The sequence below is a fragment of the Mobula hypostoma genome, chromosome 13 (assembly GCF_963921235.1).
Source record: "Mobula hypostoma chromosome 13, sMobHyp1.1, whole genome shotgun sequence".
Classification (NCBI taxonomy): domain Eukaryota; kingdom Metazoa; phylum Chordata; class Chondrichthyes; order Myliobatiformes; family Myliobatidae; genus Mobula; species Mobula hypostoma.
In genome coordinates this window covers 89,991,926-90,016,226 of record NC_086109.1, presented here as the reverse complement: position 1 = coordinate 90,016,226, position 24,301 = coordinate 89,991,926, and the positions used below count along the sequence as shown (strand labels likewise).

Below are 24,301 nucleotides of genomic sequence, written 5' to 3'. Positions count from 1 at the left end.
CTATTCCAGCTGTGCCTTGGTGGGTCGTGCTCTCCTCTCTCTGTAATGGGTTCTGAGTTTGAGTCCACACAAACACATAAAGCTAGCTGGGACCCCAGTGAGTTACACTGAAACTCATCCACTCTCACAGGAAAATGTACAACTTGATTACATTACTTCAAAGGAGGGCAGCGAAGATGGGTCCTGTTAGCCACCCAACACCTGCCCTTCAGAATCAGAATCAGATTTAATATCACTGGCATATGTCGTGAGATTTGTTGTTATGCAACAGCAGTATATTGCAATACATAATAAAAACTAAATTATAATGAGAAGTATATATATTAAAAAAGTTAAATTAAATAAGTGGTGTAAAAAGAGAAGAAAAAGTATTGGGGTAGTGTTCATGTGTTCAATGTCCATTCAGAAATCTGATGGCAGATGGGAAGAAGCTGTACCTGAATTGTTGAGTGTGTGTCTTCAGGCTCCGGTCTCTCCACTCTGATGGTAGCAATGAGAAGAGGGCTTGTCCTTTGTGATGGGGGTCCTTAATGATGGATGCTACCTCGTTGAGTCATAACTCATTGAGGACGTTGGAGAGGCTAGTCCCCATGATGGGGCTGTCTAAGTTTACAGCTTTCTGCAGCCGTGTAATGACCTCCCCACCATACCAGTCGGCAATGCAACCAGTTAGAATGCTCTCCATGGTACATCTGTAGAAATTTGCTAGTGTCTTTGGTGACATACTGAACCTCCTCAAACTCTTAATGAAATATAGCCTCTGTCCACCTTCTTGGTAACTGTATCGATACGTTGCACCCAGGACAGATCCTCAGAGATGTTGACAACCAGAGACTAGAAATTGCTCACTCTTTCCACTTCTGATCTCTCTATGAGGACTGGTGTGTGTTCCCTCATGAAGTCCACAATCAATTCTTTGCTCTTACTGACCAAATAATATGTTCAATAACTATTATGGATAATTGATTAACTTACATTGTTATCCATAGCAGCTTCCCACGTACAGATTGGCTGATGTGCTTTCTAAGTACAGTGGGGATTCAATGAAGTTCAAAGCCCGAAGGTCAATCTGGAGCTCGGAGCCCAATGATCAAAGCCTGGAGACTGGAGACTAGAGGCCCAGAGGCCTGTCTGTGTGTATGGGTGGGTGAGAGGGAGGAAAGGAGCTTCTTTCGTTGTCTTTGTTTGGTTGTTTGTTGTGTTCTGCCGAGTGTGTGGGCGTGCCATGTTGGTACTGGAATGTGTGGGTGCATTTGCAGGCTGCCCACAACACGTCCTAAGGTTGTGTTGGTTGATAACGCAAATGAAGTATTCCTGAGTATGTTTCAACGTACGTGATAAATAAATGAATCTGAAAGCTACGGTAGGAATGTAATTCCTTCTCTAATAAAATTCAGGTCATTGGTTGAGTTTTTAGCTTCCAGTTTTCCCAAGTCTCCATGGTTGTGACAGGACCCATCACCCTTCCCCCCCCCCTTTGATGATCTGTGATGATCTCCAACATTGCAAGATGTTTACCAGATGTCAAGGAAGCCTTGTCTGAAGTGCCCTGCAGATTCTCTGGCTGCAATACATTGACCGTAATGGTAAGAGGGCTAAGTCCTGTGTTGTGTGATATTGTTCTGAATACACGTGCAAGATTCATTCGATTTTTGATCGAGATACTTAAAAGAGGAAACAATTTTGCTAAAATTAATGACCAAGGAACTACACAATCAGAGTAAATTCAAGGAACTGGAATTAAATTTCAGCAGCGCATCAGTCAACTTTACTGGGAGCTTTACTCAGAGATTATGAAAGGGTATGAAGATTGCAGCCGCTATGTCTGATCACTCTATAATAAACTAGAGATCAGTGAAAATAGGTCGAGTTTTGTTCTAATGCAATGCACGAGACCAGATGCAGATCAATGCTTTCCCCCCCCTCTTTTCTATAATCTATTTAAGAGTTTATTCTGTGGATATAAAGAGCTTAACGTTCCAAATGACTGAGCAGCAAAATAAATGCTGAGATGTCTTCCCAAGTATTTCAGTGTTTCAGGCCGTAATGGAATAGCCTGGATTTTGTAATTTTGGTTTAAATCAAATCCCCATTTAAATCCAGGGAGAGCCTCATCCTCCATCTGGGCACGTTGCAGCCCTCAGGACTGAAATGTGACTAGCTTAGATGGGCCTCTTGCTAAGCATGGACTGGTTGGGCCAAATGGCCTCTTCGTCTGCTGTTTGACTCTATGACTCAGTATTGACTCCAGCAACTTCAGATAACCAGTCTCCTCTGTTTGTGTCAGAACTACCCATTTCAGATGTTAGGATATCTGAATGCAATTTTAACTCGGTTTTGTTTCTGTCTCCATAGCTGGGTATGCTGTTTGGTCTGCTGGGTATTACCAGCATTCCTTTTTGTTTCAGGTTTCCAACATCTGCCATGTTCTGCAACTCTCTGTCCCAGTTTGTTCCATTATTTTCAAAGTTCAAAGAAAATTTATTATCAATGTACATGTATGTCACCATATGCAGCCTGAGATTCATTGTCTTGTGGGGGTACCCAATAAATCTATAGAATTATAACCATAGCAGAATCAATGAAAGACCACATCAACTTGGGTGTTCGACCAGTGCTTAAAAGACAACAAACTATGCAAATACAGAAAGAAAGAACTAATAATAATAAATAAGCAATAGATATCGAGTACATGAGATGAAGAGTCCTTGAAAGTGAGTCCATTTTTTGTGGGAACATTTCAATGAAGGGACAAGTGAAGTTGAGTGAAGTTATTCCCTCTGGTTCAAGAGCTTGATGGTAACTGTTCCTGAACCTGGGGGTGTGAGTCCTGAGGCTCCTCTATGTTCTTCCTGATGGCAGCAACAAGAAGAGAACATGTCCTGGGTGGTTCTTCCCCTCTCACTAAAGTTTAAAGGCATCCATTAGTCTTGCGAGACCATGGATCTGCGCCTGGAAAGTCTTCATTCTCCAGGGCGCAGGCCTGGGCAAGGTTGTATGGAAGACCAGCAGTTGCCCATGCTGCAAGTCTCCCCTCTCCACGACACCAATGTTGACAAGGGAAGGGCATTAGGACCCATACAGCTTGGCACCAGTGTCGTCGCAGAGCACTGTGTGATTAAGTGCCTTGCTCAAGGACACAACACGTTCCCTCGGCGGGGGTTCGAACTCACGACCTTCAGGTCGCTAGTCCAATGCCTTAACCACTTGGCCATGTGCCTCTCACTAACTGCCCTGATTAAATAATAAACTGGATGGCATCAAAAGCCATAATACCGCCTGGACAAACTTGGTCTCTTCCTATCGCAGATGTTTCTTTTGTTCACTCCACCCTATCCCTTCCCTGCAATTGAAAACAGTAGCACTAGGATACGGTCAAGGCATTGGGTGGATGCATGACTGGGAATAGGAGTGTAGAGTATGGACTGATTGTCTGGCATTTTTGTTGTACAAATATTACTGAGGGAGGAGCTACAAGAGCCTCAGCTCAGTGATCAGGAACAGCTTCCTCCCCACCATCATCAGATTTCTGAACAGTTCATAAACCTATGACCACAACCTCATTATTCTTTTTTTTTGCACTATTAAATTATTTTGTAATTTATACAAATTTCGTATCTTTGCACTGTACTGCTCCTGCAAAACAACGAATTTCACATCATAACTTGGTGATAATAAACCTGATTCTGATTCAAACCATGTCTAAGTAAAACACAGGTGTAACAGGCCCATTACCTGGGAGGGTGCAAAACTATCAGCAGCGTAGGTCTTTTACACAGAGAGGTAGGTGTGTGGATCACACAGTCTGGGGTGGTGGTAGAAGCTGAATTATTAGGGACATTTAAGAGACTCTTAGGCATTTGGATGCAAGGAAAATGGAGGAATATGTGAGAGGGAAGCATCAGATCTTGTAGAAGGTTCAAAGGCCAGCACAGCATCATGGGTTGAAAGGCCTATGCTGTGCTATACTGTTCTATATTCTTTAAAGATCCTCCATTCTGATAGGACTTGAAGCTGTAGTCACAAGCATACCCAAGTGGAGAAGCACATTCTGCATTGAGGATGAATAATTGCCCCTTGATTATGGAATAATCAAGCAGGGAAACATAACAGCTTGCATAGTTCTTTTAACTATTCCAAAAGATTTGAAACACCAATCAACCTAAATCTTTTCAAAGTAATTAAAAAAAATTTAGATACAGTAAAAAATACAACAGACATATAACTGAACAAAGTGTTGCCCATCTTTTGTTCTGTGCTTTGGATGTGGACTTTGGACTATAGATTCTTTTTTCACTTAATAGTTTTTGTATTCTGTTTTTCTCACCTGATCTTCTCGTTTTTTTTTGTGAAGGAAGGGGGATTTGGGGGTTAATGTCCTTGGTCCATTTTTGTTCTTTTTTTTGCGGGGAGGTGGGATTTGGGAGTTGATGATCATGTTGCCTTTTTTGGTTTCATGGCTACCTGGAGAATTGAAGAATTTCAGAGTTGTATACTTTGGTAATAAATGAACCTTTGAGAAATGAATTAGTGATTAAGTGTCTTACTCAGTGGTGATTTCTCAAATAGTTTGATAACTGAAATGTTTGCATGAATCTGTGCACACTTATCATCCTCCAGCTATCCTGCGCCCACCCCACCTATTTATTCTGGCATCTTCCTCCTTCCTTCTCAGTCCTGAAGAAGGGTCTTGGCCTGAAATGTCAATGGTTTATTCATTTCCGTAGAAGCTGACTGACCTGCTGAGTTCCTCCAGCATTTTGTATGTGTTGCTTTGAATTTCCAGTATCTGCAAACCTTCTCATGTTTATGACTTTCTGATGTGTGTTTGGATGCACTTGCCTAAGTCCAACACAGTTTGAGCGAGAACATTAAACCTTTCAGATCCTTTACCAATTTCTGCATCGCCAAAAACCGTTTGCTATTCCCAAGAAAGGAAATTTTACAAAATATCATTTATACAGCTTGCTATCACATGATCAACACACTATGGAACCTACATGCTTCCAAGATTTATTTCTTGAGATACAGCATGGAATAGGCCCTTTGACCCACACCACCCAGCAATCTCCCAACTTAACCCTCGCCTAATCACAGGGCAATTTACAATGACCAATTAACCTACCAACCAGTACAATTTTGGACTGTGGGAGGAAACCGGAGCCTCTGGAGGAAACCCACACGGTCATGGGGAGAATGTGCAAACTCTCCACAGGCAGTGGTGGGAACTGAGCTTGGGCCGCTAGTACTGGAAGGTGTTGTGACTATGCTACCATGCTGCCCTAAGATGATAGGAATGACATTTAGAAGTTCCATAACAGTGTAGTCCTAATCAAATCATCTTTTTCCCTAGACATTCCGCATTGCATGCTGATTTTTCAGAGATGACTAACAAACTTTGGGGTTCTGACTTATTAATCCAAAATGGAGTGCCTCGGTAGGGTAGCAACCTCACTATGGCTCAGGGCTTCCCAGCGTTCAGAGTTCAACACTGGCATCATCTATAAGAAGTTTGTACGCTCTCTCTGTGAACGTGTGGGTTTCTTCCGGGTGCTCCAGTTTCCTGCCACAGTCTAAAGATGTACTGGTTAGTATGTAAATTGTAAATTCTCCTGTGATAGGGCTAGGGTTTAATAGGTAGGTTTCTAGACGGTGCTGCTTGTTGGACTGGAAGAGCCTGTTCTGCACTGTACAGTACCTCTAAATAAATAAATACACATTGCATGTTTTACACAGGACGAAATCTGTGCTTCCATTTTGTACCTGCCATTGTCAGCCACCTTACAATGTGATAGTGTCGTTTCTTGTTGCATATCCTGCTAACACATCACAGCACATACCTAATACATGTATACAGCGAATCAAATTGATTCTTGATGAACTTTCATCCGAGCCCAGGTCAATGACAGGGATGTCAAATGTTTACAGTATACTGTGTCCAAAGTTACATTTCAAGTAGCTTTTCAGATGCATAAAATCTAAAATGTAAAGGAAGTTTTAATTCTGATTATTATCAAGCCATCAACATTAAAGTATGCAGAATATACAGCACACAATTGGAGGAAGTTCTGTCACAAGGCAAATAAATAATTAAACTTAAATTCCAAGCAAACTGAAACAAACTCAAACGAATCATCCACAGCCAGTGAACACAAGGGGATATAGACCTCTACTGAGTTTGGTCACACTATGGAGTTGAGCCTGTTTTAGTTCTGTCTTGCCATTGTCACACTCTTTACATTGTGATACAGTGTTGTTTCTTGTTTCATGTTCAACCTCAAGGTACATTTATTATCAAAGTATGTATACAACATACAACCCCGAACTTCGTCTTCTCCCCAGACAGCCACGAAACAAAGAGTCATGGAACCAACTCGTTCAAATGAAAACATCAACACCCCTTCCCTCCCCATGCGCAAACAAAAGAAATCGGACAAACAGCAACAAAAAAAGTGAGCAAAGTACAGAATATAAAACCTAAAATCAAAAGACATATTTCAGTTCAGTTCAATGTTCATGCTGCCCTGATTCAAAAATCGCCCAGAAGTAGCAACAGAAAAAGGAACAACCAGAATTAGAGCTCATCATGCCTGAATTAGAGTCCAAACCTACAAACCATATTGATTAAACCTTGCTCTGACACCATCAAGGGAGAGGGAGATCATTTGAATACAAGGACCTTCCTTCGAGAGCAGCGAGCAAGAGGGAGACAGAGACCACCACAGGCAGACACCCTCCTCTGGCAATAACGAGTAAGGGGCTGGTCGACAGCGCTAAACACTCGCTTGCCCTCTGCGCCCACCTCAATGATTGCTGTCTTCCCCGGCCCTTTAATCAGTGAGAGATGGAGTTGATAATAGGCTCACGCACAGCATATTCCTACTACATGTAAATGTACACAGCTAATAAATTTGATTCTTGATCCTTTAAGATCTATGTCTATCTGTCTATCTATGTGTGTGTGTGTGTGTGTATTCTCCCGTCTATTGTAACACAGAGCAAAAACAACTTCAACATTTTATTACGTCCATTGATAAGTGGACATGAAATAGCTATTAAAGGCAGATTGAGGATTTAGCTACACATACCATAGGATCAATATCTCAGCGATGGTTATAAATTCACAATGGAAATTCATCTACAGAATCAGACAGCTCAGAAAATCATTCTGTCCATCGACCAAGTAGTGGGTTGTTGTAAGTTTAATCCCACTAGTCTGCGCATACCTCCCCCCCCCCCACCCCCGCTCCTTCATTATTGCCCTGTGAATTGGACTTCTTCAATTATTTATCTAGTTGCCTGACGAGATTACGATTGGATCCACTTTCCTGATGCCTCTGGGCAGTTCTCTCCTGATGATGACATTGTGCACTGTGAGAGAAAATGAACTCGCCACCTCTCAATCCTCAGCAATGATCTGAAATTTGTGCCAACACACACACACACACACAAATGCTGGAGGAACACTGAGTTCCACCAGCATTTTGTGTGCGTGTTGCTTGGATTTCCAGCATCTGCAGAACCTATTATATTATCAGAAATCTGCATTCTCTTTAGCAGTCATATTGTTTGATGGAAAGAACTTCTCTTTCATCAAAACCTGAAATGAAGTGTAGAAAGAATAGTTGATCCAACTCTATATCTAATGGACATTCAGCAAAAACTTACTCAAGATCGTTTAATGTCATTTCCAGTCATCATAGAAACATAGAAAATAGGTGCAGGAGTAGGCCATTCGGCCCTTCGAGCCTGCACCGCCATTCAGTATGATCATGGCTGATCATCCAACTCAGAACCCTGCACCAGCCTTCCCTCCATACCCCCTGATCCCTGTAGCCACAAGGGCCATATCTAACTCCCTCTTAAATATAGCCAATGAACTGCCCTCAACTGTTTCCTGTGGCAGAGAATTCCACAGATTCACCACTCCCTGTGTGAAGAAGTTTTTCCTAATCTCAGTCCTAAAAGGCTTCCCCTTTATCCTCAAACTGTGACCCCTCGTTCTGGACTTCCCCAACATCGGGAACAATCTTCCTGCATCTAGCCTGTCCAATCCCTTTTAGGATTTTATACGTTTCAATCAGATCCCCCTCAATCTTCTAAATTCCAACGAGTATAAGCCTAGTTCATCCAGTCTTTCATCATATGAAAGTCCTGCCATCCCAGGAATCAATCTGGTGAACCTTCTTTGTACTCCCTCTATGGCATGGGTGATCATGGTTTTGATCATGACTGTTCTTGGAAATTTTTTTCTACAGAAGTGGTTTGCCATTGCCTTCTTCTGGGCAGTGTCTTTACAAGACAGGTGACCCCAGCCATTATCAATACTCTTCAGAGATTGTCTGCCTGGCGTCAGTGGTCACATAATCAGGACTTGCGATATGTACCGGCTGCTCATATGATCGTCCACCACCTGCTCCCACAGCTTCACATGACCCGGATCAGGAGGCTAGGCAGGTGCTACACCTTACAACTCCTTTGGTACAGACTCACCTTCACCGTAGCACCCATTTCCAGAACACAAGCGTAAAGGAGAACAAAACAATTGTTACTCTGGGTGCAGCACAAAAAAACACAATGAGATAAATAACACAATAATAAAAAATGCACAATAAATATAAATACATAAGATAACTTATATACATAGATTAATTTTACATCCAAAAAATGACTCTAGGCATAGGAGTGTCTGTACGTAAGGAAATTATAAAGTAGTGGTGGGTTAGAAGGTGGGTTGGTGATCAGCCTTACTGTGCAGCTCCAATGCCATATTCAAGTTTGCTGACGACACCACTGTTGTAGACTGAATCAAAGGTGGTGACAAATCTGGCTGAGTGATGCCACAACATCCTTGTACTCAATGTCAGCAAGACCAAGTAGCTCACCAGAGGATCAGAGGTGGAGATGATCAGCAACTTTAAATTCCTCGGTGTTGTTCCAGTCCTGGGCTCAGCATGTAAATACAATTATGAAGAAAGCATGGTAGTGCCTTTACTTCCTTAGGAGTTTGTGAAGATTCGGCGTAACATCTAAAAATTTGACTAACTTCTATAGATGTGTGCTGGAGAGTATATTGATTGGCTGCATCACCGCCTGGTATGGAAACACCAATGCCCTTGAACGGAAAATCCCACAAAGAGTAGTGGATACAGCCCAGTCCAACATTGGGTAAAGCCTCCCCCACTACTGAGCACATCTACATGAAACTTTGTTACAGGAAAGCAGCATCCATCATCAGAGACCCCACCACCCAGGATACGCTCTCTTCTTGCTGCTGCCTTCAGGGAGAAGGTACAGGAGCCTCAGGACTCATACTCACCAGCTAAAGGACCAGTTATCACCCCTCAACCATCAGGCTCTTGCTCTGTCACTGAAATGTCGCCACAACCTATGGACTCACTTTGAAGGACTCTTTATGTCATGTTCTCGATATTTATTGCTTATTTATTTATTATTATAATTTCTTTCTGTTTGTATTTGCGCAATCTGTTGACTTTTGCAAACTGGTTGAACACCCAAGTTGGTGCGGTCTTTCATTGGTTCTATTATTGCTCCTATTCTATTATAGATTTATTGAGTATGCCCACAAGAAAATGAATCTTAGGTTGTACATAGTGGCCGATATGTACTTTGAACTTTGCTTGTGGAAGGTGACTTTTTGAGTCTGGCGGTCCTGGCATGGATGTTACATAGCCTCCTCCCTGACGGGAGTGGGATGAATGAGTTAATCCAGGTCTCTGACTCTGTCCATTTACCACTCGATTGGTCATCCAGTTCATTGCCTTTTCTAATGGTGTTACTTCTGACTGTGGGTATATTTTACTCACTTATGGTGTCTATGGATCACTTTCAAGGCCAGCGTTTATTGACTATCAGTGAATGAGACTGTGGGCGTGAGCCTTCTGGAAATATCAGTGTCTCTGGTGAAGGTGCTCCCACAGGGCTGACAGGGAGCCAGTTCCAGGATTCGGGACCATTGACGATTTTCAGGTTAGGATGGTGTACAGTTTTAAAGATGAGCTCTATTGGTCACATCAAAACATACAGTGAACGACGACCAATACAGTCCGAGGATGTGCTGGGGGAATGCCTGCAAGTGTCCTCATGCTTCCGGCATCAACAGAGCATGCCCACAACTTACTTAACCTTAATGCATACATTTTTGGACTGAGGGAGAAATTGGGACACCTGGAGTCACAGGGAGAATGTACAAACTCCTTATAGGCAGCAGCAGGAATCGAACCCTAATTGCTGGCATTGAAAAGCATCACGCTAACAGCAACGCCACCATGTGGGATAGTGGGGCACTGCAGGTGGTGGCACCCCTGTTTACCTTCCCCACTTTACTGTTAGAGGTTGTGCCGTCATTGATTAGCCAGACTCTGAAAACTTGCTCTCATCCCTGATCCCTGCTGTCACCTGGTCTAAAATTATCGTTATTAAATAGATAACACACACAAAATTGGTGGAGGAACTCAACAGGTCAGGCAGCAGCTGTGTAGAGGAATAAAGAGTTGATGTTTCCAGCTGAGATTCTTCATCAGGACCTGATGAAAGGTCTCGGCCCAAAACATCAACAATCTTGATGAAGTCTTGCAGGTCGAAACGTCGACTGTTTATTCCTCTCCATAGATGCTGCCTGACCTGCTGAGTTCCTCTAGCATTTTGTGTGTTTTACTCGGGATTTCCAGCATCTGCAAAATCTCAATAGATAACAATCAGTATCTGAACCAAACACAGACATCTGAAGGTGGGATTCATCTTTTAATATTCCATTGAAGACTGCGGACAAACTGCAGGTGACAGCAGTATCACCAATTATAACGTGCATTTGAAATGACCCCATCTTACAGCAGAGGGACCTGTTAAAAACCTCAATGGCTCGTTAGTCCAGCCGAACAAAGGTCCATATCTAAGTGGCTTCTCGTTGTAGCCATGCTTGTTGGCCATCATATCACCCCTGGCATGCCCTCTTTTCATTGCTACCATCAAGGAGGAAGCTCAGGAGCCTGAAGACACCCACTCAACATCTTAAGAACAGTTTCTTTCCTTCCATCATCAGAGTTCTACATGGACAATAAACCCAGAAACACTACCTCACTATTTTGCTCTACTTATTTAATATAACCTTTTCTTAATGTTTCTTATTGTAATTTATTTATATACAGTGGCATGCAAAGGTTTGGGCACCCCCGGTCAAAATTTCTGTTACTGTGAATAGCTAAGCAAGTAAAAGATGACCTGATTTCCAAAAGGCATAAAGTTAATGATGACACATTTCTTTACTATTTTAAGCAAGATTACTTTTTTATTTCCATCTTTTATAGTTTCAAAATAACAGAAAAGGAAAAGGGCCCAAAGCAAAAGTTTGGGCCCCCTGCATGGTCAGTACTTAGTAACACCCTCTTTGGTAAGTATCACAGCTTGTGAACGCTTTCTGTAGCCAGCTAAGAGTTTTTCAATTCTTGTTTGGGGGATTTTCGCCCATTCTTCCTTGCAAAAGGCTTCTAGTTCTGTGAGATTCTTGGGCCGTCTTGCATGCACTGCTCTTTTGTGGTCTATCCACAGATTTTCGATGATGTTTTTTTCGGGGGGCTGTGAGGGCCATGGCAAAACCTTCAGCTTGCGCCTCTTGAGGTAGTCCATTGTGGATTTTGAGGTGTGTTTAGGATCATTATCCTATTGTAGAAGCCATCCTCTTTTCATCTTCAGCTTTTTTACAGATGGTGTGATGTTTGCTTCCAGAATTTGCTGATATTGTATTTAATTGAATTCATTCTTCCCTCTACCAGTAAATGTTCCCCGTGCCACTGGCTGCAACACAAGCCCAAAGCATGATCAATCCATCCCTGTGCTTAACAGTTGGAGAGGTGTTCTTTTCATGAAATCCTGCACCCTTTTTTCTCCAAACATACCTTTGTTCATTGCGGCCAAAAAGTTCTGTTTTAACTTCATCAGTCCACAGGACTTGTTTCCAAAATGCACCAGGCTTGTTTAGATGTTCCTTTGCAAACTTCTGACGCTGAACTTTGTGGTGAGGATGCAGGAAAGGTTTTCTTCTGATGACTCTTCCATGAGGGTCATATTTGTGCAGGTGTCGCTGCACAGTAGAACAGTGCACCACCACTCCAGAGTCTGCTAAATCTTCCTGAAGGTCTTTTGCAGTGAAACGGGGGTTTTGATTTGCCTTTCTAGCAATCCTACAAGCAGTTCTCTCGGAAAGTTTTCTTGGTCTTCCAGACCTCAACTTGACCTCCACCGTTCCTGTTAACTGCCATTTCTTAATTACATTACGAACTGAGGAAACGGCTACCTGAAAATGCTTTGCTATCTTCTTATAGCCTTCTGCTTTGTGAGCATCATTTATTTTAATTTTCAGAGTGCTAGGCAGCTGCTTAGAGGAGCCCATGGCTGCTGATTGTTGGGGCAAGGTTTAAGGAGTCAGGGTATTTATAAAGCTTTGAAATTTGCATCACCTGGCCTTTCCTAATGATGACTGTGAACAAGCCATAGCCCTAACAAGCTAATTAAGGTCTGAGACCTTAGTAAAAGTTATCTGAGGGCTCAAAGCTCTCGGGGTGCCCAAACTTTTGCATGATGCTCTTTTCCTTTTTTTCCACTCTAAAATTGTACAAAACAAAAATAATACACTAATCTTGCTTAAAATGCTGAAAAGAATGTTTCATCTTTAACTTTATGACTTTTGGAGATCTGTTCATGTTCTACTCACTTAACTATTCACAGTAACAGAAATTTTGACCAGGTTGCCCAAACATTTGCATGCCACTGTAAATATTTATTATAATCTACAGTTTGTTTTTATGTATTGCACTATACTGCTGCCACAAAACCACAAATTTCATGGCATATGTCAGTGATATTAAACCTGATTCTGATTCTGCTCTGCTCTGGAAGGAAGTGAAATAGACTTCTTGTGCTGAGGTGCACTGGGGCATCAGATGGATGTCTTGCATTGCTTTATTGCATTTCCTGCAGGTTTAAAGGAGCCGTCTCCTGGTAGGTGTGTTGTGGGATGGGGGTTTGGCATATATGATACTGCCATACCCTTCACCAGTCTTTACCTGGAACGGTCATTGTTGGTGAGGCAAGAGTCTGCGAGCTTCAGTAGAAGCTTTGACTGACTGTGAGAGAGGCAGCCAAGCCTCAGGTTGAGGAACATTGCCCGTCAGAATCCTACTGCGTTTTCTTAATGTGGAGGGTGTAGTATGCCCAGGGCTCTGGAACATACATAACCCCGGGGTACTTTCTCCGGAGAATTTTGTCATTCCATAGGAAGGCTACCCAAGCAGAGATCAGGACCAGTGCGATGCAGAACGAATAGAAGAGGAATAGGCCATTGCTGTCCATAACCAACCCTTGGCGTTTTTTATGCATCACTGTTGCCATCATGGCAAAGGTGGTGAAGATGTAGAGGACGAAGATCTGGCCCTCGGTCACCAAGTACCTGGAACGACACAGCAGGGGAATAGATGAGTAAACAACCTTCATTTAATGCCCAGATATTCAGAGGGAACCTTATGCAGAGTTTCCAACACATCCCACTTCAACCCTCCCCCACAGCTCGAGGTAAGACCAGGAGCAGAATTAGACCATTCAACTCCTCGAGTCTGCTCCGCCATTCAATAATGGCTGATTTATCTTCCCTCCCAACCCCCATTCTCCAGACTTCCTCCACAACATTAGACACCCTTACTCATCAAGACCCCATCAACCTCTGCTTTAAATACACCCAGTAACTTGGCCTCCACAGCTGCCTGTGGCTAAGCTCTGGCTAAAGAAATTCCTCCTCCTCTCTGTTCAAAAGGGATATCCTTCTATTCTGTGGCTGTGATCTCTGGTCCTAGACTCTCCCGCTATTGGAAATATCTTTTGAATGTCTACTCTATCTCAACCTTTCAATGTTCAATAAGTTTCGATGAGATCACCCCCCCCCCCCAGCAATTCTTGTGAACAACAGTGAGTACAGGCTCAGAGCCATCATATGCTCCTCATACATTAACCCTTTCATTCCTGGACTAAATCTTCTAACCCTCCTCTGAACCCTCTCCAATGCCAGCCAACTCTTCCTCAGATAAGGGGCCCAAACTTGCTCACAGTACTCCAAATGTGGTCTGACCAAGGCCTTATAAACCCTCAGCATTATATCCTTGCTTTTATATTCTTGTCCTCTTGAAATGAATGCTAACATTGCATTTGCCTTCCTTACTACTGACTCAATTTGCAAGTTAATTTTTAGGGAATCCTGCACTAGGACTCCCAAGTCTCTCTGCACGTCCAATTTCTGAATTCGATGCCCTTTTAGAAAGTAGTCTTCACCTTTATTCATTCTACTAAAGTGAATGACCATATACTTTCCTACGCTGAATTCCATCTGACAGTTCTTTGCCCATTCTCCTAATCCGTCTGAGCCCGCCTGCAGACTCCCTACTTTCCAAACACTTCTTGCCCCTCCACCTATCTTTGTATCATCTGCAAACTTGGCCAGAAAGCCACAGGTGCCTGTTGTGATAGCACACAGGAGGGAACAGCGGGGGACGATACATTTAGGAAATTCCTCCTCACACAAAGAAAGCATTTAACTCCTGTTTTAAATGATTTCTGACAATCTTGACGGAAATAATGGTTGTTCCTCATAGAGTATTGAATGCTCATGTGAAGGAAAGAATCCCTAGATCATGTATATATGGGATAACTGGATGCTGAGACGGAAGATCCCTCGGTGATATATTGACCTGCTTTACAATGCCAATGATTACTGTTCGAGATTCAATTCCCACCACTGTCTGTAAGGATCTGGGCCGTACCCTCCAAATATCTGGACCTGCTTCTCGGTTTTTTTGCACTACCTTACTTTCCATTTTTCTATTTTCTATTTATGATTTATAATTTAAATTTTTATTATTTACTAATTTTTAATGTTTTTAATATTTAATATTTGTAATCCAGGGAGCAGGAAGTGCAGAATCAAATATTGCTGTGATGATTGTACGTTCTAGCATCAATTGTTTGGCGACAATAAAGTATAAAGTATAAAGTATAAAGGAGTCTGCACCTTCTCCCCGAGCTGCGAGCTCCAGTTTCCTCCCACATTCCAAAGACGACCAGTTAGGGCTAGGGTTAGTGAGATGTGGGCATGCTATTTGGCACCGGAAGTGTGGCGACTCTTGTAGGTGACCCCAGCACATTCTCAGACTGTGTAGGTCACTGATGCATTTCACTGTGCATTTTGATGGATAGTACTGTGCAAAAATTTAGGCGTATACAGCCGGGTGCCTAAAGCATTTGCACGGTACTGTATTTGTCAACGTGCAGCAGAGAATGAGTTTGTAAATCTGGCGGGAGCAAAGGATGTTGGGAATAGTGAGGGTCCATAAGACCATAAGATATAGGAGCAGAATTAGGCCATTCAGCCCATTGAGTCTGCTCCACCATTTCATCATGGCTGATCCCGGATCCCACTCAACCCCTTGGCTTCTCGCTATAACCTTTGACGCCCTGACCAATCAATTTTCTGTCAATTTTCGCTTTAAATACACTCACGGTCCTGGCCTCCACAGCTGTCTGTGGCAGAACATTTCACGTATTCACTACTCTCTGGCTAAAAAAATTCCCCCTTACCTCTGTTCTAAAAGGTCGCCCCTCAATTCTGAGGCTGTGCCCTTTCGTTCTGGATATCCCCACCAGAGGAAATATTCTCTCCACATCCAACTGATCTTGTCCTTTCAACATTCGGTAGGTTTCAATGCGATACTCCGCATTTTAGATTATGAGGACACTCATTTTTTAAATTCCAGTGAATACAGGCCCGAAGCTGCCAAATGCTCTTCATATGTTAACCCTTCATTCACAGAATCATTCTCGTGAACCTCCTCTGGACCCTCTCCAATGACAACACATGCTTTGAGATATGGGGCCCAAAACTGTTGACAATACTCCCAACTGCAGCCTGACTCGTGTCTTATAAAGGCTCACCATTACCTCCTTGCTTTTATATTCTACTCCCTTGAAATTAATGCCAACATTGCATTTGCCTTCTTTACCACAGAGTCAACCTGTAAATTAACCCTCTGGGAGTCTCGCACAAGAGCTCCTCAGCCCCTTTGCACCTCTGATGTTTGAACCTGCTCCCCAATAGTCTGCACTTTTGTTCCTTTTACCAAAATGCATTATCATACATTTCCCAACACTGTATTCCATCTGCCACTTTTTTGCCCATTCTTCCAATTTATCTAAATCCTGCTGCAATTGCATTGCTTCCTCAGCACTATCTACCCTTCTACCTATCTTCGTATCATCCGCAGACTTTGCCACAAAGCCATCAATTCCAATATCCAACAGTCCCAATACTGATCCCTGTGGAACACCATCAGTCACTGGCAGCCAGCCAGAAAAGGCCCCCTTTATTCCCACTTACTACCTCCGGCCTCTCAGCCATTCCTCTATCCATGCCAGTATCTTTCCTGTAACGTCAAAGGATCTTATCTTGTTAAGCACCCTCACGTGTGGCACCTTATCAAATGCCTTCTGAATATCCAAATAATTCAGTGGTCCCCAACTTCTGGGCTGCGGACGGATACATTGCCGCGAAGCATGCAGGGGTGCAGTGGTAGCCGGGACGCACCCAGCACGTCTTTAAGAAAAAAGCCGAAATAAACAAGCTAATTAATTAGGTGCCGCCCGGCACGTAAACGTCAGAGGCAATCTGGGCCGAATGCCCTAATTCTGCTCCTAATCTTATGGTCTATTGTCTTATAATTGTTCTTGGCAAATTTTTCAACAGAACTGGTTTGCCATTGCCTTCTTTTGGGCAGTGTCTTTACAAGATGGATGACTCAGACCATTATCAACACTCTTCAGAGACTGTCTGCCTGGTGTCAGTAGTCACATAACCAGGACTTGTGATATCCACCAGCTGCTCATACGACCATCCACCACCTGCTCCCACGGCTTCACGTGACCCTGATCAGGTGGGGGGAGGGCTCAGCAGCTGCTACACCTTGCCCAAGGGTGACCTGCAGGCTAGCAGAGGGAAGGAGAGCCTTACACCTCCCTTGGGAGAGATATATCTCCACCCGCCACTCCTGATTGATACAGCCACTTTATTGGATGTTCATAACAAAGAAATGATCATAACCAACTCCCTCTACCGTAAGGAAGAATGAAAAAGAAAGAACTTAAGGAAAGGAATCTTGCCTCGTCATTACCTTTATACTGAAAACCATCTCAAACTAGACTGATAAGAAAATTCCTTTGGTAAGAACAGCCTATGAGACTGTTTGATTTATGCTGGCATCTAACAGGCTCGCAGCAAAGCTAAAAATAAACAGACCCAGTGAAACTACAGATTATTGAACATCCAGTGAACATTTACAGACAAAGAGATGGTTGTATAAACATATAAGCAAGCAGAAAGCAAGTTGAATTGCACAAAAAATAACAATGTCTTCTCTAATCCAACAAGGAACATAGAACATTATGGCACAGTACTATGGCCCACAGTGTTGTGATGACCTTTTAACCTTCTCCAAGATCAACCATAGAACATAGAACATTACAGCATATCATAGAATATTACAGGAAGATAGGCCAGTATACACTCAGTGGGCACTTTATTATATCCATCTGCTTGCTAATGGAAATAGCTAATCAGCCAATCATGTGGCAGCAACTCAATACGTAAAAGTGTGCAGCCATGGTCAAGAGGTTCCACTGTTAAACCAAATGTCAGAAAGTGGAAGAAATGTGATCTAAGTGACCTTGACCATGGAATGATTGTTGGTGCCGGATTGGATCGTTTTAGTATCTCAGGAGCTGGGGTTTTCAGGCACTGCATTCTCTAGAGTTTACAGAGAACGGTGTGAAAAACAATAAACATTTAGCAAGTGGCAGTTCTATCGGTAAATATGCCTTCTTAATGAGGGAGGTCAGGGGAGAATGGCCAGATTAGTTCAAGTTGACAGGAAGGTAACAGTAAGTCAAATAATAATGTTACAACAGTGGTGTGCAGAAGAGCATCTCTGAATGCACAACACATCGAACCCTGAAGAGGATGGGCTACAGCGGCAGAAGACCACATTGTACGAGTTACTAATAAAGTGGTCACCAAACGCATGTCCAATGCGTGACTGGGAAGTGAAAAAGGCTGGAGGTGATGTTTCTACATACCTGCTGCCCTCACTAGTGATGATAACTAGTCCTCATCTCTGGATTACTAGCCCAGTCCCAAAACCAGAGGCCAATGGATCACATAACACTGACAAAATTGAAGTATGAACGAAAAGCCATAGTAGTTCTTTGCTGGTAACTTGGTTATCACTTACCAGTAGTAGAGGCTGCTAGGGCCAAGGAGCAACCATGCAGACAGGGGCATTCTGCTGTCCTTGTTACACCGGGTGAAGCAGCCCGTAAAATACAGGCAGAAAATGATGAAGAGGGGGACATACCTGTGGCAGAGGACCAACACAACAGTCTGTCAGATTGAGCATTCCTCTGACCCACCAGTACCTCCAACCACACTGGAACATAAATACCCCTGACTGCAGTGAATCATAAACGCCTCCGACAATATTATGGTTGTAGCATGTGACCATCTGCTCTTTTTTTTTGACAAAACTACAGTTTATTCACATACAAAATACAAACATCAGGGATTTACAAGACCACTAACAATTTCAAATATGGTTATTACTATCTACAAAATTCCCTGGGGGAGGGGAGCCCACTGTTCCTGGAAATCCCTCACTGTACCCATAGTGACCGCATGCTCCCTCTCTAAGCACACTCGTGCACGAACGTTAGCCTGGAAGAGGGGCAGAAAGTTGGCTTGGGCCAAACCCTTTGTTAAATCTGAATGTCAAATTTAACAGAAACAGCTTGCCTGTGTGATAAACATGTGGCAGAAATGCTTATCCATGATCTCAGTTAACCACTTAATTAGTTTAACTAATTTGTTTTGGGCGGTTAGTGTAACACAATTACAGCAGCAGTGACCTGGGTACAGCTCCCACCACTGTCTGCGAGGAGTTTGTATGTTCTCCCTATGACTACGTGGGGTTCTGCTGCTGTCTGTGGCTTTGTACATTCTCCCTGTGACAATGTGGGTCTCCTCTGGCTGCTCTGGTCTCCTCTGGATGCTCTGTGCTCTGGCCTCTTCTGGCTGCTCTGGTCTCCTCTGGATGCTCTGGTCTCCTCTGGCCACTCTGTGCTCTGTATCCTCTGGATGCTCTGGTCTCCTCTGGCTGCTCTGTGCTCTGGTCTCCTCTGGATGCTCTGTGCTTTGGTCTCCTCTGGATGCTCTGTGCTCTGGTCCCCTCCAACATTCCAAAGACATAAATTAGTAAGTTAATTGGTCACATAGATGTAATTGGGCAGCACGGGGCACTTCGAATCTGTACGACTGAATAAAACTAACTAGCTATCCTCCAATGCCTCAGCAAGTGAGAGAGAAAGGTACCATGGCTGCTATTTTGTTCATAGGTGAGAGCACAAAGCAAACAAACATCTGAACATGATAGTTAACACCGAGTTTCAGGCCGTTGTCAGAAGTTAATAATTGCATATTCGTGCTGCCCCATTCAACTCGCGCCAACAATCATACAGCAAAATAAGTTCATGGTCCTTTCATTGTTGCTTCAGAAGGACTAGCAGTGCTGGCACTACAGTGTTGTTCACCATCTGATACTGTTCCAGAACTGGTAGATTTATCCAGCAGAAGAATATCATCCACAACTGGTTTGAAATTGAGAGCAGGGAGTTTTCATGTGATCTTTCATGTACGAACAAATTACTTCATCATAATCTTGCACTTAATTGTTTACCTGCACTGTGCACTTACACGCTAGTCTGCATTAATATTTTTTATCTTATCAACAGGACTGATGAAGGGTGTCAGCCCGAAATGTCAACTGCTTATTCCCTTCTGTAGATACTGGTTGACCTGCTGAGCTCCTCCAGCTTTTTGATATTTTCACTACATTACGGGTCCTTTACACATGGCATTTATTGGCACGGTGATGTAGCAGTTAGTGCAGACGCTTTACTGCGCCGGTGATCACCAATCGGGGTTCGATTCCCGTCGCTGTCTGTAAGGAGATTGTACGTTCTCTCCATGACCGCGCAGGTTCGTCCGGGTGCATGATATAAGGGGGCGTCATTTTATGTACACAAAGAACGGTGGGTGTGTAGAATGCCCTCTCAGCGTGGTGGTAGAGGCAGATACATTAGGGGCATTTAAGAAATCCTTAGACAGGCACATGGACAGTAGAAAAATGGAGGGCTCTGCAGGAGGGAAGGGTTAGATTGATCATAGAGTAGGTTATATTCCAAAGATGTACTGTTAGGATTAGTGAGCTACTTGTGAGCTGCCCCCAAATCACTAGCCCTTGGCCCCTGTTGCTCGTTGATGCAAAATGATGCATTTCACTGTATGGCAACCATTTCAATGCTTCATTGTACGTGTGACAAATAAAACTTACTCCGAATCTTATCTATGCACTCTGTGGCCACTTTATTAGGTACACCTGCTCATTAATGCAAATATCTAATCAGTCAGTTATGTGGCAGCAAACTCAATTCATAAGATCATGCAAACATGGTCAAGAGATTCAGTTGTTGTTCAGACCAAACATCAGAATGGGAAAAGAACGTGACTTTGACCGTGGAATGATTGTTGGTGCCAGGCAGAGTGGGTTGAGTATCTTAGAAACTGTTGATATCCTGGGCTTTTCACGCACAACACTCTCTGGAGTTAACAGAGAATGCTGCAAAAATTTTGTATGCAGTTTTGGTCTCCTAATCTGAGGAAAGACATTTTTGCCATGAAGGGAGTACAAAGAAGGTTCAGCAGATTGATTCCTGGGATGGCAGGACTTTCATATGATGAAAGACTGGATTGACTAGGCTTATACTCTCTGGAATTCAGAAGATTGAGGGGGGATCTTATTGAAACGTATAAAATTCTAAAGGGATTGGACAGGCTAGATGCAGGAAGATTGTTCCCGATGTTGGGGAAGTCCAGAACGAGGGGTCACAGTCTGAGGATAAAGGAGAAGCTTTTTAGGACCGAGATGAGGAAAAACTTCTTCACACAGAGAGTGGTGAATGTGTGGAATTCTCTGCCACAGGAAACAGTTGAGGCCAGTTCATTGGCTATGTTTAAGAGGGAGTTAGATATGGCCCTTGTGGCTATGGGGGTCAGGGGGTATGGAGGGAAGGCTGGTACAGGGTTCTGAGTTGGATGATCAGCCATGATCATACTGAATGGCGGTGCAGGCTCGAAGGGCCGAATGGCCTACTCCTGCACCTATTTTCTATGTTTCTATGTTTCTAAAAACAAGAAAAAACATCCAGTGAACGCAGTACTGTGGGCAAAAATGGTCAGAGGCGAATGGCCGTACTGGTTCAAGTCGACAGGCAGGTGACAGTAACTCAAATTTTAACATGTGTTACAACCGTGGTGTACCGAAGAGCATCTCTGAATGTACAACACATCGAACCTTGAAGTGGACGGGCTACAGCAGCAGAAGACCACAAACATACACTCAGTGGCCACTTTATTAGGTACAGGAGTTACTTAATAAAGTGGCCACTGAGTGTAATTGGTGAGGAGATTAGGAACCATAGGACTCTGTTGTCTGTTGTATTCAGTCATGGAATTGTTATCTGAGTCTCCGCTTTGCTTTAACAATGACAGCTGGAGAAGGCAAGAATTCCCGTTGTTTTTAGCTACTTACCACATCAGGTGACCCAGGGATTCATCGTAGTAATAAAGAAGCTCAAAGGAGTCAATCTGTTGGTTTAAAAAGAGAACTTTATATTAATCACCTGCCATCTGTGGTCGGTGGCGTAAACGAGTCAGTCTTTAGATTCTCTGAGAATTGGGCTGTTCACAGTTTGTCAGGTGACAGGGAGTAGCGCATTTTAAAGAATCAAACAGCCCCGATGGATGCAGAGTAAAGGAAGGAGCTCTGTCCCACAGAACAGGAGAGCATAGGAACAGGCCATTCGGCCCATTATACTCGTGCTGAAAACAATGCTGAATTAAATGAAATCCCTTCTATCTGCATGTGATCCACATCTCTATATTCATTTATCTCTCTAAAACTATTATCATGCCTGTTTCCACCACTCTCTGCCTGGCAGCACATTTTGGGCACCTACCACCCTCTATGTAAAATCAGAATGTCTCATTCGAATTCCCTCCTCCTCACACCCTTGGTACTGGATCAAGAATCAACGTTATTCGCCGTATACTTTTACACGTGTTCGGAATTTGCTGTGGTATGTTGATCAGGGTGCGACATGCAACAAAAACAACATTCACCAATCATATAAAATAAGTTTCGAAGTACAGATATGGAATAAAATATGCATAAATACCAGCATTATAAAAAGTGGCTTTAAACGCTTACAGTGCAGTGCAGTGACTGAGGTAGTAGATAGTGGGGAGTTGAGGGGGCAGGTGCTAACCCTCAACTGCCTAGAGGAAGAAACTTTAAAGACGACTTGAAGTTTTTGTTTTAATAGCCCTATTTCACCTTTCCAGAAGGGATCTTTGGAAAATGCAGTTTGCAGGGTGGGTAGTGTCTGCAATGGCTTTTCCTGCCTGTGTCTTTGTCCTGGACACCTGCAGGTCCTGCAGTGACGGTAGACTGCAGCCAATTATCTTTTCTGCTGACCTGACAGTTTGCTGCAGTTAGATAGTGAGAGGATTTAGTACCATCTGACACTTGATAATACGTGGGATGTGCCGACTTTCATGAACTGTGCCAGCCTGCCATTCACCTTTCTCAAATAGGGTCCCACCGTGCTAGTTAGGGACTGTTTTGCACTGTAGCCATTATCGCCTAAAGTCCTGTGGTCAGTAAAAACCAAATATTAACCTTTTGCACTTTGCCTTTGAAACTCGTTCCTTTGAGGACAAGCTGCTACACTTACAGGGAATGCTGCCACAAGAAAGCAACATCAATCATCAAGGACCCCCATAATCCAAGGCATGCATTCCTCTCACTGCTACCATAGGGCAGGAGGTACAGGAGCCTTACGTCCCGCACCACCAGGTTTGGGAACAGTTATTACCCTACAACCATCAGGCCCCTGAGCGTTCATGGATAACTTCACTCACAAAACGTGCAAAATGTGTGACATGGACATAGTGGGCCTTTTTCCATACTGTGTTACACTATGACTCTGTTATCAATCCTTCTACCGTCTGCGTGAGATGTTGGGGCTATCGGGACTTTGAGACTTTTTTTTAACAGTGCCCATGGTCTGCTCTTATCAAATTACAGTAATGCTTTGCACTGTTGTAACTATATGTTATAATTAGGTGGTTTTTGTCAGTTTTAGTCTTGGTCTGTCTTGTGTTTCTGTGATATCATACTGGAGGAACATTGTATCATTTTTTAATGCATGCATTCTAAACGACAATAAATGAGGACTGAGTGTCATCATAATCTAATCTAATCGGTAAAGGTCAGAGTCAAAGTAAATTTATTTTCAAACTACGTATATTTCTGTGCAGAAGTCTTAGGCTCATGTATAAAACTTCTGTAAAGCAAAGATGCTTTCAAAAATAATGAAAAAGTTTCTAAATATCAAAAAATTTACTATAAAGTGCAGTAAACATTAGAAAAATAAAGTCAAACCAATATTTGGTATGACCACCCTTTGCCTTTAAAACTGCATCAATTCTATTAAGTACACTGTCATGCAGTTTTGTAAGAAAATGGGCTGGTAGGTTGTTTCAAGCATCCTGGAGAGCTTGCCACAGTTCTTGTGCAGACTTTGGTTGTCTCGCTGGCTTCTGTCTCTCCGAGTAATCCCAGGCAGCTTTGATGATGTTGAGATCAGGGCTCTGTGGAGGCGTTACCATCTGAAACAGTATACAGAATCTAGGGTGCCTAAGACTTTGGCACGCTACTGTACATGTCACCAGATTTATTTTCTTGCAGGCATTTACAAGAAAATAAAGAAATATAATGGAATTTATGAAAAAAAACTATACATAGTCAAAGACCGACAAATAGCCACTGTGCAAAAGACAAATGATACGAATAATAAAAGGAATTAGGTAAAACTGAGGACATGAGTTGTAGTGTCCTTGAAAGCGAGTCCGTACTGTAGATTGTGGAGTCAGTTCAGCATTGAGATGAGATGGGTGGGGAGACTAATGTAGGGTAAAAAGCAAGGAGGGTTGATGGTGTCTTTCTGCCACATTCTTATGTTAAAGCCATGACCACCAATGGTAGGGCATTGAGGACTGGGGATGTGTGTGGATGAG

At 43.1% G+C, this 24,301-nt stretch overlaps 1 protein-coding gene across 3 annotated transcripts in view; it reads right to left on the bottom strand.

Moving 5' to 3' along the window:
* Positions 1–7,242: 7,242 nt before the first annotated feature.
* LOC134355772 (ceroid-lipofuscinosis neuronal protein 6 homolog) overlaps positions 7,243–24,301 on the bottom strand; it is a 43,831-nt gene continuing 26,772 nt past the window's right edge. For 2 of the 3 annotated variants that reach the window (XM_063066155.1, XM_063066156.1), the window contains exons 5-7: positions 21,753–21,808; positions 18,342–18,464; positions 7,243–13,465 (exon numbers count right to left, since the gene is read on the bottom strand). In XM_063066155.1, the coding sequence (XP_062922225.1) occupies positions 13,195–13,465; positions 18,342–18,464; positions 21,753–21,808 (450 nt within the window). In that variant the 3' untranslated portion in view covers positions 7,243–13,194. The remainder of the gene's footprint in view (positions 13,466–18,341; positions 18,465–21,752; positions 21,809–24,301) is intronic. The other variant, XM_063066154.1, reaches the window with a different exon arrangement.